This window comes from Molothrus ater, chromosome 38 (genome assembly GCF_012460135.2).
Source record: "Molothrus ater isolate BHLD 08-10-18 breed brown headed cowbird chromosome 38, BPBGC_Mater_1.1, whole genome shotgun sequence".
NCBI lineage: Eukaryota > Metazoa > Chordata > Aves > Passeriformes > Icteridae > Molothrus > Molothrus ater.
In genome coordinates, this window is record NC_071665.1 from 243,313 (window position 1) to 264,351 (window position 21,039).

Sequence of the window (21,039 nt, forward strand, 5' to 3'; positions counted from 1 at the left end):
GCCCCCAAACCAGGATGAGCATCCTGATACAAGAACTTAATTGTGTTTATATCTATTACCACATTTGTCTAAAATTAATTTTAGTATGGAAATCACCTGTGGATGGTGCACTCATCAGATGCTGCTGGGACATTGCACATAGCTCTGGGAGGAGCGTGATTGTTACTAAATTGTGTCCTGTTCAACTGTGGTCTGCTGGCCTTGAAGAGAAACTTTCTGTGCCTCTGAGTCCCACCAGTTCCTGACCCCCAAAGGACACAAACCTGATGAGTTGTGGTTCCCACTCCAATGGTGGCACTTGGACTTCCCTCCATCCCCAGAGCAGAGCTCCCTTGTCCCAGAAAGTGCCTGGCAATGCAGGGATGAAGGAAACAGGACAAGCTGTGGGGATCAGGTGCAGGGCACAGCCAGGGAAATGAATGACTTTTGCATTTTACCGAGCTGTGCCTTCCCTTGGCTTTGCTGGCTGACAATAAATGAACATCCCTCTGGTCTCTGGCAGCTCCTTCTCCAAGGAAAGCAGGGGGGAACTGGAGCCAAGGAGCTGAAACCTGCAGGTCCAGCCTGGGCTGGAGGGAGCTCAGATTTGCACAAGGCTGCTCTGAGTGCCAGGGCTTGGATGGGGGAAATGGTGGGATGGGGGTAGGGACAGAGTCTGATTGATTGTCAGACATAAAGGGTCTTGATTTTCATATCTATTCCAAATGCATGAGGAGGTACTTGGATTCAGTATCAATTGGAGATTGCACATATCAATGAATTAACAGGAAAACCTAAACAGGACCAAAAACTATTTCCTCACTGTCTTTGTAAATATAATATATTCACTTTGAATGCAGTTCTGAAATCTGTCCAATTAACCACGAAAGATTTGGAAATGTAAATCAGATTATTCCCAGAGGCTCAGCTTGTTAAGGTGTGCTGAATGTTAATGAGCTCTGGGGCACTGAATTCCTGAACTGAAGAGCTGAAGGCTGAACAAGCCTCTGGAGAAGTGGAATTCAGAGGCAGCCTCCAAGTTTTTAGAGTGTGTGGAGGACAACTTTTTGTCACAGCTGGTGAGTGAGCCCAGCAGGGGAGGGACTATGCTGGACCTGTTGTTTGGGATTAGAGATGGGCTGGGGGGAGATGTGGTGGTTGGAGGCCGCTTGGGGCATAGTGAGCATGAAATTATAGAGTTCCCAATATTTGTGAAATCAGGAGGAACATCTATAAGACTTTTACATTGGACTTCTGGAGGGCAGACTTTGGCCTGATTAGCAGACTTATTCAGAGAGTTCCTTGGGAAGCAGCCCTTAAAAACAAAGGAGTTTGGGAAGGGTGGGTGTGCTTCAAAACAGAGATCTTGTGGGAACAGGAACAGACTGTCCCTGTGTGCTGAAAGAAGAGTTGATGAGGCAAACATCCAGCCTGGATGGGCAAGGAGGTTTTGATGGAACATAGGAATAAAAAGAGGATGTATCATCTTTGGAAGGAGGGTCAGGTCTCAGCAAGTATTTAAGGGGGTTGCTCGGGCACGTAGGAAAGAAATTAGGGAGGCCAAAGCTTACTATGAACTTAACTTGGGACATTTTGTAAGGGATAATAAAAAATGTTTTTACAAATATATTAATGGCAAAAGGAAGGGTAGGACCGACCCTTGTTCTTTATTAGATGTGGGAGGGGACTTAGTAACCGCAGATGAGGAGAAGGCAGAGGTGCTCAACACCTTCTTTGCCTCAGTCTTTAGTGGGAAGGCTTGCCTACAGGATAACTGTCCTCTTGGGTTGGTAGACAGTGTCAGAGAGCAGAATGATCTGCCCGGGCCAGGGGCTGCACTGCCAGCCCAGAGCCACGTGGGGATCGCCCGGTACCGGCAGGGCAGCAGGGAAACCGGCACTGGGGGAGCAGAAATGGGCAACACGAGAGCTGGGGGTGCTCCAGAAGCCTGGACATGTTGGGAGCATGGACAGGGGGGACCCCTGGATACCCCAGGAGCCTGAAACAGGGACCCCGGACAGTGCTGACCCCTGGGACGCCTGTGATGCCAAAGTGGTGAGCCCAGAGAAGGGGAACCTGCGGGATTGCCAGGAGCCCCAGCAGCCCAGAGAGGGGAACACCAATACAAACTTGAACTGGAGCAACCCAGACAGGGGGGGCCTCCAGGAGCCCAAAGTGGAGAGACCAGAGAGGGGAAACTGAGGGCTGGGTGTTTTTGCTGCATCTTGGTCATTTGTGTATTTTGGGGCCCTGAATCTTGGTGCTTTGGAGGTTTATATGGGTGACAGATTCCCAGTGACTTCTAGGGATGGGCTTGGGCAGTAGGAACCCCCTAACCCAATGTGCTCATCCATTGTATTTTTCCCCAAACCAGGATTTCTCTTTCCCAAACCTTGGCTGGATGGAGAAGGAGGCTGTGAGGAAGAGGAAGATGTCCCAGGACACCAAGGCAGGTGAGGAGGAAGTCAGTGCCCCTTTCCCCCTCTCTCCTGCTCCATCTCCCAGCCCAGCACGGGCCCTGGCTGCAGGACAATCCTGCTGCCGATGCCGTCCTGCCAGGGACACATTGGGAGGATCTCCTTCCCTCTGGCATGGAGGCAAATCCCATCCTCTCCTTGTCCTTCCTCCCCCAGACCAGGAGCTGAGGATGGACACCAGGGAGGACAAATCCCCATGGTATAATCTGATGGAAGAGGCTCTTTTGAGTGACTCCACAGCACAGGAATCCAAGAGGGAGGAAAATCCCTGGAGATCCCACACAAGGAGGGGCTGCAAGCCCAGCCCAGGGTGCTCTGAGGAGGAAAGAGCCACCCTGTGCCAGGAAGGTGGACAGAGCTTCAGCCAGAGCTCGGAGCTGGTGGCCCATGAGCAGCTTGGAGGGTGGGAAGAGCTTCAGGCAGAGCAACAGCCTGATCTGCCACCAGATGATCCACACTGAGGAATGGCCTCAGGAGTGTGGCAAGCGTGGCAAGTGTGGAAAGGGCTTCAGCTGCAGCTCCACCCTCATCATCCACCAGTGCATCCACACTTGGCAGAGGCCCTACCAGTGTCCTGAGTGTCTGAAGAGGTTTCAGAGCAGCTCCCATCTCCTCCTGCACCAGGGGATTCACACTGAGGAGAGGCCCTTCCACTGCCCTGACTGTGGGAAGGGATTCAAGCACAACTCCACCCTCGTCAGGCACCGGCGCATCCACACCGGGGAGAGGCCCTACAAGTGCTCTGAGTGTGGGAAGAGCTTCAGCCAGAGCTCTCACTTGAACAAACACCAACAGAGGCACCGGTAAGGGAAGCCCTGGAATGACTCGACTGAAGGAGGAGCTTCATGCACTGCTCCAGCTTCATCCCCTATTGGAGGACGCACGTTGGGAAGAGCTCTGGTGATCCATGTTCCCTGTGATCCATGCTGGGAAGACACCTGTCCCTTTTCCTGCCCCTGCCAATGACATGATGGGAGATGGAAGAACATGAGGGTCTGGCCATGGCCGTGTCATTACAGTCACTCCCACCTCAGGTCATTGCCAGGGGCAGGAAAGGGACTCTCTCTCTCCCTGAGAAGAAAGGTGTCCTTTCCAGGCAGGACAGAATACGTGGCTGGGAAGACCCAGTCGCTGGTGATGTAGTTTTCCCTGTAAATAGATTTTCTTATCCCTTTGGTTACCAATATTATTTCTGTTCCTGTTTGTTCTTTGTCTCGTTGCTGTTCCCAGGAAATTGTTCTTATCCCAGCCTGGGATCTTTGTCTTTTGTGCTTTCCATGGGAGGTGGGAGGGCAGCGAGGGCAGCGCGGTTTTAGCGGGAGCAGGAACTTGAGGAATCCCGTTCCTGAACCCCAGCAGGTGGAAACCGAGCATCCCAGCTGGTGCCAGCCCTGGTGGCCATGGCAGCAGCCTTGGGAGCGGGTCCCTGGCTGGGGCTGTGGGAACCTCTTCCCTCTGGTGCCCAGGGACAGGAGTAGAGGGAACGGCTGCAGCTGAGTCGGGGCAGGCTCAGGTTGGATGTCAGGAAAAGGTTTTTGCCCAGAGGCTGCTGGGGCCCTGGCCAGGCTCCCCAGGGAAGGGTCCCAGCTCCAGGGCTCTCTGAGCTGCAGCAGCGTTTGGCCAGCGCTGCCAGGCCCAGGCTGGCATTGTTGGGGTGTCCTGTGCAGGGCCAGCAGTTGGACTGGAGGATCCTGATGGGTCCCTCCCAGCTCAGCCAATTCTGTGCTTCTGGGATCCCATGAGCCTGGGGATGGGACTGCCAATGGTTGCCATGGCAACGGGCTCTGGCTGCAGGCCTGAGCTGGTGTCCATGGCAACCACCCCTGGCATGGGGCCTCCATGGAGCTGCCAAGGGACTGAGCATAGCAACAGGGAGCTGGTGATGGTTGCCATGGAAACTGAGCATAGCAACAGGGCGCTGGTGATGGTTGCTATGGAAACTGACCATAGCAACAGGGAGATAGGGTGATTGTTGCCATGGAAACTGAGCATAGCAACAGGGGGCTGGTGATTGTTGCCATCGAAACTGACCATAGCAACAAGAGGCTGGTGATTGTTGCCATGGAAACTGACCATAGCAACAGGGAGCTGGTGATGGTTTCCATGGAAACTGACCATAGCAACAGGGGCTGGTGAATGTTGCCATGGAAACTGACCATAGCAACAGGGAGCTGGTGATGGTTTCCATGGAAACTGACCATAGCAACAGGGGCTGGTGATTGTTGTCATGGAAACTGACAATAGCAACAGGGAGCTGGTGATGGTTGTCATGGAAACTGACCACAGCAACAGGGGCCTGGGGATGGTTGCCATGCAATGGTGATGGCTGCCCGTGGCACTGCTGCCATTCTCTGCTGCTGCTGGGGCACTCAGGGCTCTGGCTGAGCAGCAAAGGTGACCCTGAGCCAGGAGCTTTCCTTGCCTGCAGCAAAGCCTCGGCACGCAAAGCCCTTCCTGGGGCTGTGCCCTGCGCCAGCACGGATTGTGCCAGCGGAGCTGACCCGAAATTTCTTCTCCCAGACAGCTTTAGGACACACAACATGGAAAAGCCAGAGGCCACTCTCAGCTCTGTGCAGTCCCCCAGCAGAATCCTGAGTGTGAAGCAGCCTGGGAACAGGGTTTAGTGTCAGGGGAGGGGAACTCAGAGCCCTTCCCTGCCCTGTGGGCTGAGGCTCTGCATTTCCAATGGCCCTGCGGCTGCCAAAGGGGCCTTTTTGGCTCAGCTGAGAACAGTTCTGCTGAGAGCCTGTCCTAAACCTGCTTTTCCTGCAAATGTGCCCAATCAATTCTCTTTTTTTGAAGCCCCAGTTCTTGTGTGAGTGCAAGTGTGACAACTGAAGGATGTAGCAGCTCTACTGGGGGGGAGTTCTCTTTTTCTTGATTTGTTTTTTTGTTTATTTGGTTGGTTTGGCTTGATTTAGTTTTTTATTCTTTGTTCTGTTTTGGTTGGTTTGTTTGTGTTGTTGTTTTGGTTTGGTTGTTTGGTTAGGGTGCTGGGGTTTCTTTTGTTTTCATATGGTTTTGTTTGGTTTTTTGTTGGTTTTTCATTTTTTGTGGGGTTTTTTAAATTATTTTTTGGTTTATATGGTTTTGGGGTTTTTTTTTAATTCTCTCTTCCTAGAAGCTCTGGGCAGAGCTCTGTGACTGTGTCTGACACTTGTCTGTGGCACTGTGCAGGTGGCCAGGGGGACCTTCCCCGAGCTGTGTGCAGAGGAATCCACATCAGCCCAGGCCGGGGTGGGCAGTGGCCGCTCAGTTCCATGGACTGGACGCGGCTCTGGACGCTTCCCTTGGAGCGACTGCAGGGAGGGAACGCTGGGGCTGTCACCAATGGGGTGTCACACACAGGGGACACTGGGGCTGTCACCAATGGGGTGTCACACACAGGGGACACTGGGGCTGTCACCGCTGGGGTGTCACACACAGGGGACACTGGGGCTGTCACTGCTGGGGTGTCACACACAGGGGACACTGGGGCTGTCACTGCTGGGGTGTCACACACAGGGGACACTGGGGCTGTCACTGCTGGGGTGTCACACACAGGAGACGCTGGGGCTGTCACCAATGGGGTGTCACACACAGGGACACTGGGGCTGTCACCAATGGGGTGTCACACACAGGGGCACTGGGGCTGTCACTGCTGGGGTGTCACACACAGGGACACTGGGGCTGTCACCGCTGGGGTGTCACACACAGGGACACTGGGGCTGTCACCAATGGGGTGTCACACACAGGGACACTGGGGCTGTCACCGCTGGGGTGTCACACACAGGGACACTGGGGCTGTCACCACTGGGGTGTCACACACAGGGGACACTGGGGCTGTCACCAATGGGGTGTCACACACAGGGGACACTGGGGCTGTCACCAATGGGGTGTCACACACAGGGACACTGGGGCTGTCACCAATGGGGTGTCACACACAGGGGACACTGGGGCTGTCACCAATGGGGTGTCACACACAGGGGAACACTGGGGCTGCCCCACTTCTGCCCTGTCCCCAACAGCTCTGCCAGCACCTTGAGGGAACACAAAGGACTGAGCCAAAGGATGAGAATTGCAGAAGGGGCTGAGCTGGGAGGGACCCAATGGGATCATCAAATCCCAGAATCACAGAATCAGAGAATTACTGGCTTGGAAGAGACCTTCAAGACCATCAAGTCCCACCCATGCCCTAACACTTCAACTAAACCATGACACTGAGTGACACATCCAGCCTTTTATAAACACATCCAGAGATGGTGACTCCATTACCTCCCCGGGCAAACCAATCCAGGACTTTATCACACATTCTGTGAAAACCCTTCTTCCTAATATCCAACCTATATTTCCCTTGGCGCAGCTAAAGATTGTGTGCTCTGCATCTGTCAGTTGCTGCCTGGAGAAAGAGACTGACCCCCACCTGACTACAACCTCCTTTCAGGAAGGTGGAGAGAGTGGTAAGGTCACCTCTGAGTCTCCTTTTCTCCAGACTGAACAACCCCAGCTCCCTCTCCTCACAGGATGTGTGTTCCAGACCCCTCACCAGCCTTGTTGCCCTTCTCTGGACACGCTCCAGCCCCTCCTTGTCCCTCCTTAGTTGGGGCACCCAGAACTGGACACAGCACTCAAGGTACGGTGCCAGTACAGGGCAAGAATGCCAGGTACACCAGAGCCAGGTACAGGTGGAGAATGATCTCCCTGCTCCTGCTGGCCACACTGTTCCTGATCCACACCAGGAGCCCTTGGCCCTCTTGGCCACCAGGGCACTCTGCTGGCTCGTGTTCAGATGGCTGCCAACCAGCACCCCCAGGTCCCTTTCTGCCTGGGCACTGTCCAGCCACACCGTCCCCAGCCTCTGGCCTTGCAGGGGTTATTGTGGCCAAAATGCAGGACTCGGCACTTGGACTTAATTAACTTCATCTCATTGGACTCTGCCCCTCCCTCCAACCATTCCAGGTCTCCCTGCAGAGCCCTCCTACCTTCCAGGAGATGGACACACGCCCCCAGCTTAGTGTCATCTGCAGATTTACTAATGAAAGACTCAAGCCCCTCATCCATGGTGTCAAGAGAAATATTGAACAGAGCTGGCCCCAGCACAGAGCCCTGAGGGACACCACTGGTGCCTGGCCCCAGCTGGATGCAGCACCGCTCACCACCACTCTCTGGGCCCATCCAGCCAGTTCTGAACCCAGCACAGAGTGCTCCTGTCCCAGCCCTGGGCTGCAGCTTTTCCAGGAGTGTGCTGGGGGAGACAGTGCCAAAGGCCTTGCTGGAGTCCAGGCACACAACACCCACAGCCTTTCCTGCATCCACCAGGAGGCTCACCTGGTCATAGAAGGAGACCAGCTTGGTCAAACACGACCTACCCCTCCTAAAGCCCTGCTGGCTGGCTCTGATCCCCTGGCCATCCTGGAAGTGCTGGGTGATGACACTCACTAGAAACTGTTCCATTGCCTTACCGGGTACTGAGGTCAGGCTGCCTGGCCTATAATTACCAGGATCCTCCTTTGCACCCTTGTTGTGAATGGGTGTCACATTGGGCAGCTTCCAGTCATCTGGAACCTCACCAGGGAGCCAGAACTGCTGGTAAATGATGGAGACTGGCTTGGCAAGCTCAGCTGCCAGCTCCCTCATCACCCTGGGGTGGATCCCATCTGCTCCCAGGGATCTATGAACATCCAAGCAGCTCAGCAGTTCTCTGACTGCCTCTTCTTGGATAACAGGGGCCCATTCTGCTCCCTGATGCTCTTCTGTGATGCTGTAGCTGCTCAATGACCTCACACAACAAACTCTGTGATGTCATAGCCCAATCTGTGATCTCACAGAACCCACTCTGTGCTGTCACACAGCCCCTTGCTGACATCCCAGCTGCTCTGTGCCTCTATGACACAGCCACAGAGGTGCCACTGTGACACAGCCCTCTCTGGGACATCCCACAGCCCCTGCCAGTGCTGAGCCCTGGGAGCTCTGTGCCCTGCTGGTGTCCCTGAGGGGCCCTGGCAGTGCCCCAGCCCTGCTGGGCTGTGCACAGGAGCTGCTCCTGGCCAGAGCTGTCTCTCTGCAGCTCTGCTGCCCTTGCCAGGAGCTGCCTCTGGGCCAGGAGCCCGGCCCAGCTCAGCAGCACAGACACAGCACCAGGACTGTAATGACCCTCTGGGGCTTTGGTGCTCTTTGCATCAGAGCCAGTCCCTCAGAGTGGGCTCAAAGACTTCTCAAGAACTCAAAATCAGATTCCAAGTCCAAACTTTCTTTAACTTTTAATGGGTCTCACTGAGGGACAGGACTGAGAAAGTGTCCCTAAGTTCCAAGTAGAGCAGAATACTGGAGATAGTAATGATAGCTGGGGACAAGCAAGGGAAAGGTGTCTCTGGTGCTGAGCAAACCTGGATGTGTTTCAGGAATGCAAAGGGCCAAGGCCTGAGCCCCAGCCCTGGCCAGGCAGATCCTGTGCCTCCCTCCTTGCTCAGGGCTCTTCCCGGGATGGGCACTGGCATGTGGGGATGGGCAATGCCAAGGGCAGGAGCATGGGGCGGCCCCTGCCAGGCTGCTGAGCAGGGACAAGGAGGCCATGAGGCCCCAGGCCTGCAAGGGTCACTTGTCCCCTCCTCACGGCTCAGGCCCAGGGCCAGCAGCCATGGCCAAGGTGCTGCCCAAGCTGGCTCTGGCAGGGCTGTCTTGCAGCTGCTGCCCATCCCTGTGCCCTGTGCAGCCCAGGCTGTCCTACGGTGTCCCTGCCCTGCGTCTCTGTCCCTGCAGGCTCTCGGCATCCCCTGGCTGCCCCACCTGGCTGGGCCCTTCCTTTGCTGGCAGCTCTGCCTCCTGCCTGCCTCTGCCTGCCCACACAAAGCCTTGGGCTGCTCCAGGCTCCTGCTGGGGACGTGCTGCACCACAGCCCTGCCCTGGCAGGGAAATTCCTTTCTCCTGGTGCCACTCTGGGCCTCCCCAGCTGCCCTTGTGCTGCATTCCGCCCCAGCGAGGGCCACAACAACTCCCCCGGCCCCAGAGTCTCAGACCTCAGGCAGCCACCGGTGACCAACAGGGACAGGAATGCAACAGGACGGGTCCGGCTTTAGCAAAATCCAGGACCCTCTCTTGAGCCCGGGAACAAGACAAGAAATGAGGGGCGGGGGTCGGGTCATGGGTTTCACATGACAGGGTAGGGGTGGAGTTTAGGGTCAGGGTCCAATAGCAGGAGGAGCAGGGGACTGCAAATGGGTGGATCAAGGAGCACAAACAATGGAAAAAAATAAGGTGGGGACACTGCAGTAGAATTTAAAGCAATGAGGGCACAGAAAAGGAAGAACATTCTGGGGCCATTCCTATTTTGGCCAGATGGGGTGGAGTGTCTTTTCCCGGGCTTGCAGGGCCACGCCCCACAGGGTGGAGGGGTGGAATCTTCGTTCAATCCCGCCCCTCGCCCAATGCTCTCTGTCTGGGTAGAATCCCCGCCGCCTGGGGTGGGGGCGCTCCACACCCTTGGTGCCATTCTTTCTTTCTCTGCCTGTTTCATACAATGAAGAAAAACTCCAGCATCTGTGGAACCACCCTCCAATTCCTTTCAGGCTACTCCTGTCCTCAGTCTGCACACAACTGAGCCCAGAGCCATCAGCCTCTACATCCTGGTTATGTGGTGAGGCCTCCCAACCCCATCTTGGGAGATTTTTGGGTCCTCAACGTGGTCTTTGTAAATGGAAACAGTGGTCAAAGTTATTTTCTCACAGATCTTGCAGTGACAGAACAAGGGTCAATATCTTTGTTACAGATCAGTAATGCCATGGTTGACTCTCCCAAGTAAGGGGCAAATATTAAGTATATGTTAAGAGAAGTTTTGCAGCTGTATAGTTATGTTTTCCCTCTCCCTTGCATTGTTATCACAGGGTGGCCTCAGTAGCTGGGGCACTTGGGAGGGTCGGCTTGTTACTATGGCAGCACCTGACCTCCAATCCAGCTGTGAGAAAGTGATCTGAGCACCACTGTGAAATAAACACAGGCAGGAGACTTTTCTCCTTTTTAATGCCTTTATTACAAGTGATGAGCTCTGGGGGGAGAGCTGACGGGTTCACGCTCACGCTGCCACTGCTCCCAGTGGTGACTTGGAGGAGGAGGAAGAGTGCAGCTTTGTCCACTGGTCTGTGGCCAGAGCTGGGGATTCCATCCTCATGGGAGTGTCAGGAAATATCCCTTGTTCACTTTTTCAGTTTGACTCCCAGGGTCCTGCCTCTAGCTGAGGTCCTTCCTTGGCGAGGGCAAGGGGCAAAGAAAGGGTCTCAGCATCTCTGCAGGCTCTGGGCTTTGTTCCTCACATCCAGACATCACTTTGATCTCTTAATTCTGTGTTGGCTCGTTGTTTTTGGGGTCTTTTGGTAAGTTTGGAGGGGTGGCTTTCCCGTGGCATGCTGGCTCCAAGGTCATTTGCATGCCCTCCCATGTCCCCCCGCCATGTCATCCACCTGGCAGCAGTCAGGGTGGTACTGACAAAAGGAGTAGGTAACTAAAAGGACTGCTGATTACAATAACAAACAGTTAGAACTCCACCCTGGCAGCAACTGGTCCAAACTGTTCACTCTGCCACCTTTTAAAAAAAATTGGCAGCTTTTTCTACTTATAACAGTCCCCCCTCTTTTTCTTTGATCGGGCTTAAGCTCGCATCAACTTGCAATTTCTGACTCATAAGCACAGAATTTCCTTAATTTTTTGTATTGATTATAAATTTCTTGAACACTCTGATAATCATGGCTACTTAACTTTGTTCCCTTTCCTGGTTTCTTCAGGTTAACTTTTTTAGAGATCTTTAGGTTGGTCTGCCTGGCAGATACTACCATTTTAATGAAGCAGGGAAGTAAGCATAGTAAAAAGAGCAAACCAGCAAGTGTACACACAGTGAAGAAAGCTACTTTTTTCCACCAATCTCCTTTGAAAGTCCATAGGTTATCCCAGCAACTGGAATCAAGTGTAGGAGTCCGTTCTTGGTTACTTACACATGCTAGTTTTTTATCTTGATGGAGAGGTTTCTAATGATTGCTCTCTTCATCTCTAATACTGCCTGAAGCCTGATGATTCTGTTTAACATGGATATCGGGGCCCGATAACCCCAGGACCCATCTTGAGCCCAGGTGGCTGGGCCATAAGTCTTGATAATTTTTCTTGGGGTCCAAACCTGGCTCTTAGAATCTTGGATTCTGCCAATTTCTATTGCATTTTGCCTCTTCTGTTTGGTTTCTCTTAAATCATTGTGTATAGGAACTCCTAAACTTGATCCAGTTTCTTTGGGTAATAAGAAGAAAGCTGGTTTTATCATTCTAGCGGTGCAGCTGCCAGACCAGCTTCTCGGCAATTTAGTGCATTCTATAGTACTATAGATCAAAAACTGGTGTTTAGGGGCTCCCCAAAAATGTGTTTTTAGCTTCTGTTGGACATTCCCAATATTTAGAAATGTCTTTCATTCTCCAAAAGGGGTTTATCCCTTCTTCAATACATTCATCAAATTCATATGCTTCATGGTAGATACACTTGTTCTTTTCTTTCCTTTCAACAGACCAAAATCTATTTGGATCTCCTGATCCACCAGGTAGCAGAGTTCTTTACTGCTAGATACCTTTTACAGACCATTCTTTTTACTGGCCTATTGTACCCTTTAATACTAAATTCTGAGTTATTCTGTATCCAATTTAAGATTTCTAATAGCCTTAGATTAATTTTTTCCCATGGCCAAATTTCAGTCATCTGGGTACAAACTCAACAATCGGTTAAATTTAGTTTGTGGCTGACTCTTTCTACTGAATCTTCTATGAAAAGGTTCTTACCTCGGGGTATCTCTAAATGGTCTTGTTTTCTTATTGCTTTTACTATCTCTTTCTCTTTGACCAGATCTACCAGGCTTGCTTCAGCAGCATCACATTCAAAGCGCAACCAGGCTTCTCCTACAGGGCACTGTCCCAGGAGTTGCTGCCTAAAAGTGGCGGTATTCTGGGCTGTCCAATACATTCCCTTATCTTCTTGACAAAGGACCAATTGGGAGAAGTTAACACAATTAGGGTTAGAATTGATGGACTCTAGACAAGGAGCTCACTTCTTCCTCCTCATAGAGGGGTTGGTAGCACTCACTGCACGGCTCTCCTGGGCTCCCCAGAGCTCCACCAGCAATTAGAGCCATCATTACTACCCTTCCCAAGAGTCCGGTATGGGTCATCTTGCACAGCCTGCCCACCCAGCCTTGCCTCTTGGGGACTTTGCTGAGAAGAAGCTTCCAAGCTCTTTAGAGTCCCTTCTGTGATAAACGAGTCCACTGGATTTAAGGATCATATAATTATTTTTATTATTATGCAAGTGAGAATAAGCAAAGTTCAGCGCTGGGCGGCCGGGAGTCTCCGCTCCTCTAGGCTTGCACCGTTCCTATCCCCAAAGTTCGCCTTTTATTGCCTTCTTCTCCCAGGGATGACGTGGTCTGTCTTTTGCGCTTGCTCGTTCAGTTGCTAGGGGGTCTTTTTCTGCCTTCTGGTGGTCATGGGATGAAGGCTCCAAGTCTTCCTCTTTAACCGCTGAGGGAACTTTCCCTTATAAGGCATATCTAGACAGTGGAATTTTCAGAACACTGTACGATTCCTGCAAGCCTTAGCAATTCTTGTGAGTTTAAGGATTGTTGTTACAGCCTTCCTCTGTGACCTCTGAGTGAACTTTTCCTTATAAGGTGTATCTTTACCATGGAATTCCCAAAGCACTATACAATTCCTGCAAGCTAAGCAACCATATGTGGCTGCACATTTAAGAATCAAGTGGTTTTAGCTATTTAGTCATTGCTTTTATATTGTATAATTATTTAGCTATTGATTTAATTAATGAACAAACGTATTGCTACTTATTACAATCCCCCTTTTTTTTTTACCAATTTTGTTAATTAAATCTTTTTAGTTCCTTCCTAGCAAGCGTTAACTGAGTTTCCTCATCAGTTAAGCTATGTGCACTAATTATAGATGCTAATTTCCTTAGCTTTTTCATCATATTCCAATTCATAACGAATAGAACTGCTGACAAAATAAAACCAAGCACAATCAGAATCACAAGAACAACAATGGGATGGCATATACTGTTTAGGACACCTGTGGTAGTAGGAGACCACCCGAACAGGGTATCCCACCACCTGTGCTCGCCATCTTGCTTTACCCTCTCTATAACCCGGTGTATTTTTCCTATGTCATGATGAACAGTCACTAGGGTTTTCTGTCCGCTTTCCTTGATTTTCTTGAGGATTTTGATCAGGTCTTGATGGAGCATCAGTTGTCTCACTAGAGTGAAGTTCATCCCAGTCGGGGTGGGCATTAGCTTGTGAAGCAGTGTGTAGTTGGATTGTAATAGATGATGAGAGGTGACTTTAGCTTCATAAGTGATATCACACCCTGTAATCTTAGTCAAGTTACAAGCACAGAAGTTTGAGTGATTCTTTGTATCCACCACAATATTATCTACAAGCACAGAAGCACAAATAGTTCTAAAACACGCACATCCATTGCCTATGTATATAAGAACTGTTTTAGAAGTCTCGTTAGGACGAATCTCAAAATGACAGATGTTTTGCTCCATGTCTAAACAGATATCTTGAGCTATAATTACATTGCCTTCACAGATGAACCCCAATTGTTCTCGGATAATACAAGATTCCAAATCAACAGTTTGCCATTTGTCATCAAACTGATGGGCCCATCCCCTATGTTCTATAGGATAGAGAACAGTTCTGTCATGGTTTATCCCTAATGCAATAACAGGAAAAACTAGATGTACAGAGGCATTGTATATGGTCAAGACAAAAGCAGTAGCTGTATTTGAAATAGCATTATAGGTAAAATTCACCAGTTTCCACCACGATTGGAATTCTCTTTCAAAACTGGTGGCATTGTCCCAGATTATTTTCTGAATTTCTTTGGGGAAAGTGCCTTCCTTGTCTTCTCTTATAATCGAGGCAGAAACTGACTGCATCCACAATTGTGCCTGGATAGAGCTGAGAGCTAAGGAAACATTATTTTGTGCAGCACTGAGTGCATCAATCACTAATTTGTGATCGTTCACATTTACTCTTTCCCAATTTGGCAAAATGTTTGACAGCATCCACTGCTGTGTCCCCAAGGCTAACAGAGATGACTTCCGTGGTTGCTGTAATTTGGACAGATCTCTAGTCATAGCAGCCAATTTGTTCATTAGTACTTCCGAATCAATGCTATTCAGAATTCCCAATCCTGTACCTAGAACACCGGTCACATCTCTAAGTTTCCTTGTTTTAAAGGAGCTGCATTTCCAGAGCCAAATGGTTCAGCCTTCAAAGGATGTTTGCAAAAATGGAGAACAAGCTGGCTGGATGTCTGAAACATTGGTCTGCATCAGCAGTTCGACCTGTTTGAGAGACCATGCTGGATTGAAGAATATTTGTTGTTGGCCAGTTTTCCTGATTATATAAGGTCCAATTTTGAAAATTTTTGGGGTGAGTATGACTGGTGGTGCGGGTGGAGTGGTGATATTGTGAGGTTCAGCAGTGGTAGAGTGCGTTTTAGTATCTATTATAAATTTAAAAGAAAGACCCTGTGTATCTTTCGACCAGAGACAGACTACTTCTGCAGTGTAAGTTAATGTGAAGATTTGCCAGCAGTCTCTTGTTATTGGGTATGCACAATCTGCTATTTGTTTATCCTCCTGACCCATGGAAACACTGATAGCAATTGCGTTAGTATGGTCAGACCCATTAACCATTCGACATCCAATATTAATTTGTTCTCCCACTACTCCTTGAAGCTGCCAGGTTTTCTGCTTCTTCCATTCGTGTCTAGCGTGTGGCAGACTGTCATGCAGTACTAATGTTAGTAAACTTAAACCTGTGGTATTCCCCATAGATCCGGTAGATTGCAAAAAGGCCTGAGACCAGTCAGGAGTCAGGGTCCCTTTATTTAGGGGGATCATGTTCTCTTTGTAAAGCTGATGAGGGTTTCCCCAGGCAGCCGGGAGGCTCAGGGTTATAATAATTAAGGTAGCTCGCCAAGCAGGGCAGGGTCCTAGCAACAAATTTCTTTCTCCTTTCGTACTCATATCTCTTTTACCTGGGGCTTTCCTGTGCTCCGTTCCTGTTCCTGTGGTCCGTTGCTCTCCCCCACTACTCCTTACCTCTCTGCCTCGCCTGCCAGCCCGGGTGCGTCGGTCTGCAGGGATCATCATCTTCTCGGCAGCAGGGGTAGTCTTCAGGGGTGCCTTATTTGGGCTTTCTCCTTAACTCCTGCCCCCACTCCTAAGGGCAGGCTGTCAGGCCTCCAGGCAAAGGGTCTCTTGCAAAGGATTTCTTTGATTTTACGACGGACTCTCTGCCGTCCCCAGCGAGCTTTACAGGGCCTGAGTCCCACACCTACTTAGGGTCCACCCTCTGCCTTTTATTCACTTTCTTCTGTCTTCCTAGAGTTATGTCGTTCTTCCCTACGTTCTCTACGTTTTTGTTGTTTATAAACTCGGGAATAGCAGCGAATCGTGCTATTCCACTTGTCAGGCCTCACTTGCCACCCCAGAGGAACATGGATTCCCTTCTTACACAAGGTAGTTAATATGACTGTCTGGTTTTGGTGTGTGATCCTATGCAATTGGTGCTGGAATTCCCATGCCAGGGCCCAATCTCTTCTCTGTTCTAGATTTTCAACTAGTGACGCTGCTTCTCTGTTGGGGATCTCCCGCTCTCCAGGGATCCTTATAAATTCTCTTAAGGCTCTTAATGGATTTGCTCTTCTCCAATCCCAATCACAAGTAAGACACCATGCACTCCCCACCAAATGTGACTGGAGAATCCACCATTTATCTTTACAGCCCCCGCAAAAGATTTTTACCCATGCCCGACAAGAAGATTCCTGACATTTAAGACACTCGGTGTAATTGAATAATTCTCGCCTCACTTCAGCCACTACTGAAAGAGCAAGCGTCAGTTCATTCCAGGTTTTCCACGGCAGAGGGCACTTGAACTCCTGTTCCAGTTCCTGTAGGGGTTTTCTTACCAAGAGTCTCAATCGGTATAGTTCTCTGTCCCCTAATTCAGCCATTCACGTTCCCAGCTGGTGCAGGTTCCTGTGCCTTCCGAAGGGTTGGCCGTAGATCTCCAGGGTGACTGGTCACCTCCCAGGGGTGTCTGCAGTGATGGGTCCTTTCACTCGACTGGCATGTGTCCAGCCTTTTTCAGCAGCTGGGATGGCTGTTTCTGTGGGAAACAGGACAACATAGGGACCTTCCCATTGGGGTGTTAGGGATGTCTCTTTCCAAGTCTTAATTAGGAGCCTACCTCCGGGTTTAAGCTTATGCATTATTATATCCAAAGGCGGTCTTTGTACCAATAGCCCTTTTCATTTTAATTCCTCCCTCCGTTTCATTAACTGTTGTATGTAACCCTGAATTTGACTATCTTGGATGCAAGGATGGTTCCCCGGGAGTTCTAAGTCATAAGGCATTCCATAGAGCATTTCAAAGGGAGAGATTCCCACATCCGTCCTAGGCTGGGTTCTGATGTTTAACCATGCCATGGGTAAACATCTGACCCAAGACATTTTAGTTTCTACCATGAGCTTGGTGAGTTGCTTCTTGATTTCTCCATTTGCCCTTTCCACCCTCCCTGAGCTTTGAGGGTGCCAAGGGGTGTGATATTGCCATTTAGTGCCTCAGGCCCTGGTTACCTCTCTCAGTACTTTGTTTGCAAAATGGGGACCTCTATCAGAGTCTAATATTTCTACTAGTCCATACCTAGGGATTATTTCTTCCAGCAGGGTTTTAATCACCACATTTTCAGTAGCCCACGATGTAGGATATGCTTCTGCAAAGTGGTTTAGATGGTCTACCAGTACCAATAGGTACTTGTATCTCCCTACTTTTTGTAGCTCGGGGAAATCTATTAGTACATGTGAAAAAGGTCGGTGTGCTAATTCCCTTCCTCCTGGAATCCTTTCTCGAGCCTGATGTCTGTTAATTCTTTGGCATGTTATACATCCCCTAACTACTTGTTTTGCTATATCATAAATTCCTATACACATGTACTTAATAGTAAACTGATCTACTAAGGCTTGGGCTCCCCAATGAGTCTGGTCATGCAGCTGCTGCACTATTCTTCGGGCCATAGATTTTGGCAGTACTTCCCTATCGTCTGGCAATTTTCGAATACCCCCATTCTCTTTTATTCCCATTTTGTCTAATTTCTCCTTTTCCTGGGCTGTAAAGCTCAGGACTTGAACTTTCTCATCATCTCGCGTTCTCCTTATCCCCTGATCCTGGAATTTTCTGAGAGCAGCTTCCTTTGCCTCTCTGTCTGCTGTGTTGTTTCCTCTGATCAAATGGGAGAGACCCTTCTGATGTCCTTTAACATGTACTATTGCTATTTTCTTTGGGCCTCTTAAAGCTTGTAGTACCTGAGTAATTAGTTCCTAATGTATTAATTCTCTTCCTCGGGAGTTTATTAACCCTCTTTCTTCCCAAATTTTCCCAAAAGTATGTAACACTCCAAAGGCGTATTTTGAGTCCATGTAGATGGTCCCAACCTTAGCTTCCAAGAATTTTAGAGCCCGCAATACTGCATACAGCTCACAGGCCTGGGCTGAACAACTAGGACTCAAAGGTCCAGATTCTATTATTTCCAAATTTTCACCTCCTACAATCGCATATCCAGAAATTCGCTTTCCCTCAACAACTCTAGAGGACCCATCCACAAATAACCTTTCTCCCTCCTCCAGTTCTTCCTCTTCGAGGTCCGGCCTAATTTTTGTTTGTTTTTCTATGCTATGTAGGCAGTCATGAGTTAAATTCTCCTGTGGATCTCCAAACAAGAATTCAGCGGGGTTTTGCAGAGAGGTGGTTGCAAGTATCAACCGAGGGGATGACACTTGCCCTCGTATTTCAGAAGTCTTGAGTCTGTTATCCATTTTTCTGCCTCTTGTTGCAATATTGCCCGTATGTTATGGGGGGTAAAGACTTTCAGTTCTCCTCCACAGGTAATTTTGAGAGCTTCTTCCACTAAGAGGGCTGTTGCCACTATAATCTGCAAACATGTTGGCCATCCTCTACTTACAGGATCTGGTATTTTAGAAATAAATGCTACTGGTTTTCGACTGCCGGCCCAGTCCTGAGCCAGTACCCCAAATGCTACCCCTGCCTCAGTGTTAACAAACAAATAAAAGGGTCTCCTAACATCTGGGAGGCTTAGCACCAGGGCATTAGCCAATTCCTCTTTTAATTGTTCTAATGATTCATCATCCTTCTCAGTCCATTTCATCAAACCTTCAGCAGTTAGTTTTTCATACAAAAATTTTACTTTACCACTAAAGTTTTCAATCCATTGTCTGCAGTATCCTACAAGACCCAATAGCTGCCTGATTTGTCTTTTATTTCTTGGGGGAGGAAGGGAGAGGATTCCCTTAACCCTCCCTGGGTCTAGTGTTTTAGTTCCTTTACTAAGTCGGTGTCCTAGGTACTTCACTTCTTCTTCTACGAATTGCAATTTACTTTTGGACACCTTCAGCCCCTGGATGCTTAAAAAGTTCAGAAGCTTAATGCTTTCTTCTCTAATTGATTCCTCACTTTTTCCAGCAATTAAAAGATCATCTACATATTGAACAGTGGTTATTCCTTGGTTTGGGGTATAGGATTTCATTATTTGCTCTAGTGCCTGCCCAAACAAATTCGGGGATTCTGTGAATCCCTGTGGGAGCACTGTCCACCTTAGTTGTTGCTTTCGGTGGGTATCGGGATCTTCCCATTCAAATGCAAAATAATCTCTACATTCTTCTTTCAAGGGGCACGCCCAAAAGGCCTCTTTCAAATCTATAACACTATACCAGTGATCATCTGGTTTCAATTAACTGAGCAATGTATGGGGGTTTGCTACTACAGGGAACCAGGCAATGGTTCTCTTATTTATTTCCCTTAGATCATGTACTAATCGGTATTTTCCATCTGGTTTCTTTACAGGTAAGATGGGGGTGTTGAAGGGAGACATGCAAGGTTCCAAGAGCCCTTGTTGTATTAACCGTTCTACCTCTGGTTTTAGTCCCCTTCGCCCCTCATCTGACATGGGATATTGTTTTATCCTTACTGGGATTTCTGGGTTTTGAATGTTGACTGTGAAGGGCTCTATATTCAATCTTCCTGCTGTATCAGGGGTATACCAGACTTCTGGGTTGATTTTCTCTTCGTCAGTGACCTGTAAGGGGCACAACCTGACTTTCAGCTGTTTTTCTTCAATATTTGTATTTATTCCTAATCCCACCATTAAATCTCTTCCTAATAAATTTTAATCAGCGTCAGGGACCAGTAGCAGTGATCCTACCCCTATTTTCTTCTCTGATTCTATTAAGACATCTTTAATTACAGGAACCTTGAAGGGTTCTCCTTTTGCCTCAATACCCTGTACTGTGGAAGGTGGAATTTTACATCCCGGGGGCAAAGATTGAACTGTTGATCTCTCAGCCCCTGTATCTACAAGGAAGGTTATGGGGGTTTTCTGGGGACCCACCTTAAGTTTTACCAAGGGCTCCGATGACATTTGGGTCCCCAATAGATAGAGCCCTTAACCCCCCTAATCCTCTTTGAACATTTTCTCATCCCTAAGCCTCTTTCGGCATTCCCTCTTCATGTGTCCTTTTCCACCACAATAATAGCACACTGTTCCTTCTCTCCCTCCAGTTGGGGGTCCTCCAAAATCCCGGGGACCTCTCCTCATGCCATTTCTTTCTCGTGGTGGAAGGTTGTTTCGCTGTCCCTCCCTGACTGCTGCCACCATCATCCGAACTTGTCTTTTGTGTGCCTCGTCTGCCTGTCTAACATATACCTTCTGAGCCTCCCTGAGCAATTCATCAAGTCCTCTGTCCTGCCAATCCTCTAACTTTTCTAATTTCTTTCAAACATCCTCCCATGATTTGGCTACAAACTGTGTTTTAAGGAGCGCTTGCCCCATTGGCGTCTCTGGGTCCACCCCTGAGTATAACTGAGAACTCTTCCTTAATCTTTCCAACCATTCAGTGGGGGTCTCATCTTTTCCTTGGCACTCTTTGAATGCCTTGCTTATATTTTGTCCCCGGGGTACAGCCTCTCGTATGCCCTGGATTATGATGGTTCTCAAGTCCTGCATATGACCACGATGGTTGGGGTCCCGATTGTTCCAGTTGGGATTTTGCAAGGGCCATTTCACATCAGCCGCGGGACCTTGAACATGTTGGGTGTCCCAAATCCTCATTCCTGCCCTTCTAATCGTCCCTCTCTCCTCTGTTGCAAATAGGATGCCTAGAATGGATTGCATCTCTACCCAAGTATATATGTTTAGCCCTAGGAACTGATCCACTCTTTCTGCTACTCCTATAGGGTCTTCTAATAATTTTCCCATCTCTTTCTTAAACTCGCAGACATCTCCCGAGTTCAAGGGAACAGTGACAAAGCCCATCCCAGCTTGAGGTCCTCCTAATGCTATTTCCCTGAGAGGGAACAACCCACTGCTCTCTCCTTCCTCAATTACTGTCCTCATCTGACTCCGAGTACGCCTCCTGCAATCCGGGGAGTCCGTGACCTGCTGTCTATTAGGGGCCGATGCCAGGGGTGCCTTTGGGAGGGGTTC

The 21,039-nt window shown here is 49.4% G+C and overlaps 1 protein-coding gene across 1 annotated transcript; it reads left to right on the forward strand.

The window, feature by feature from the left end:
- Positions 1–2,843: 2,843 nt before the first annotated feature.
- Positions 2,844–3,263, forward strand: LOC118700833 (zinc finger protein 3-like). The gene has a single exon (XM_036405407.1). The coding sequence runs from the start codon at positions 2,844–2,846 to the stop codon at positions 3,261–3,263; it is 420 nt and encodes a 139-aa protein (XP_036261300.1).
- Positions 3,264–21,039: the final 17,776 nt, after the last annotated feature.

Coding starts and splice junctions, on each gene's coding strand:
- LOC118700833 (XM_036405407.1), top strand. CDS start 2,844: ATGAGCAGCTTGGAGGGTGGGAAGAGCTTCAGGCAGAGCAACAGCCTG.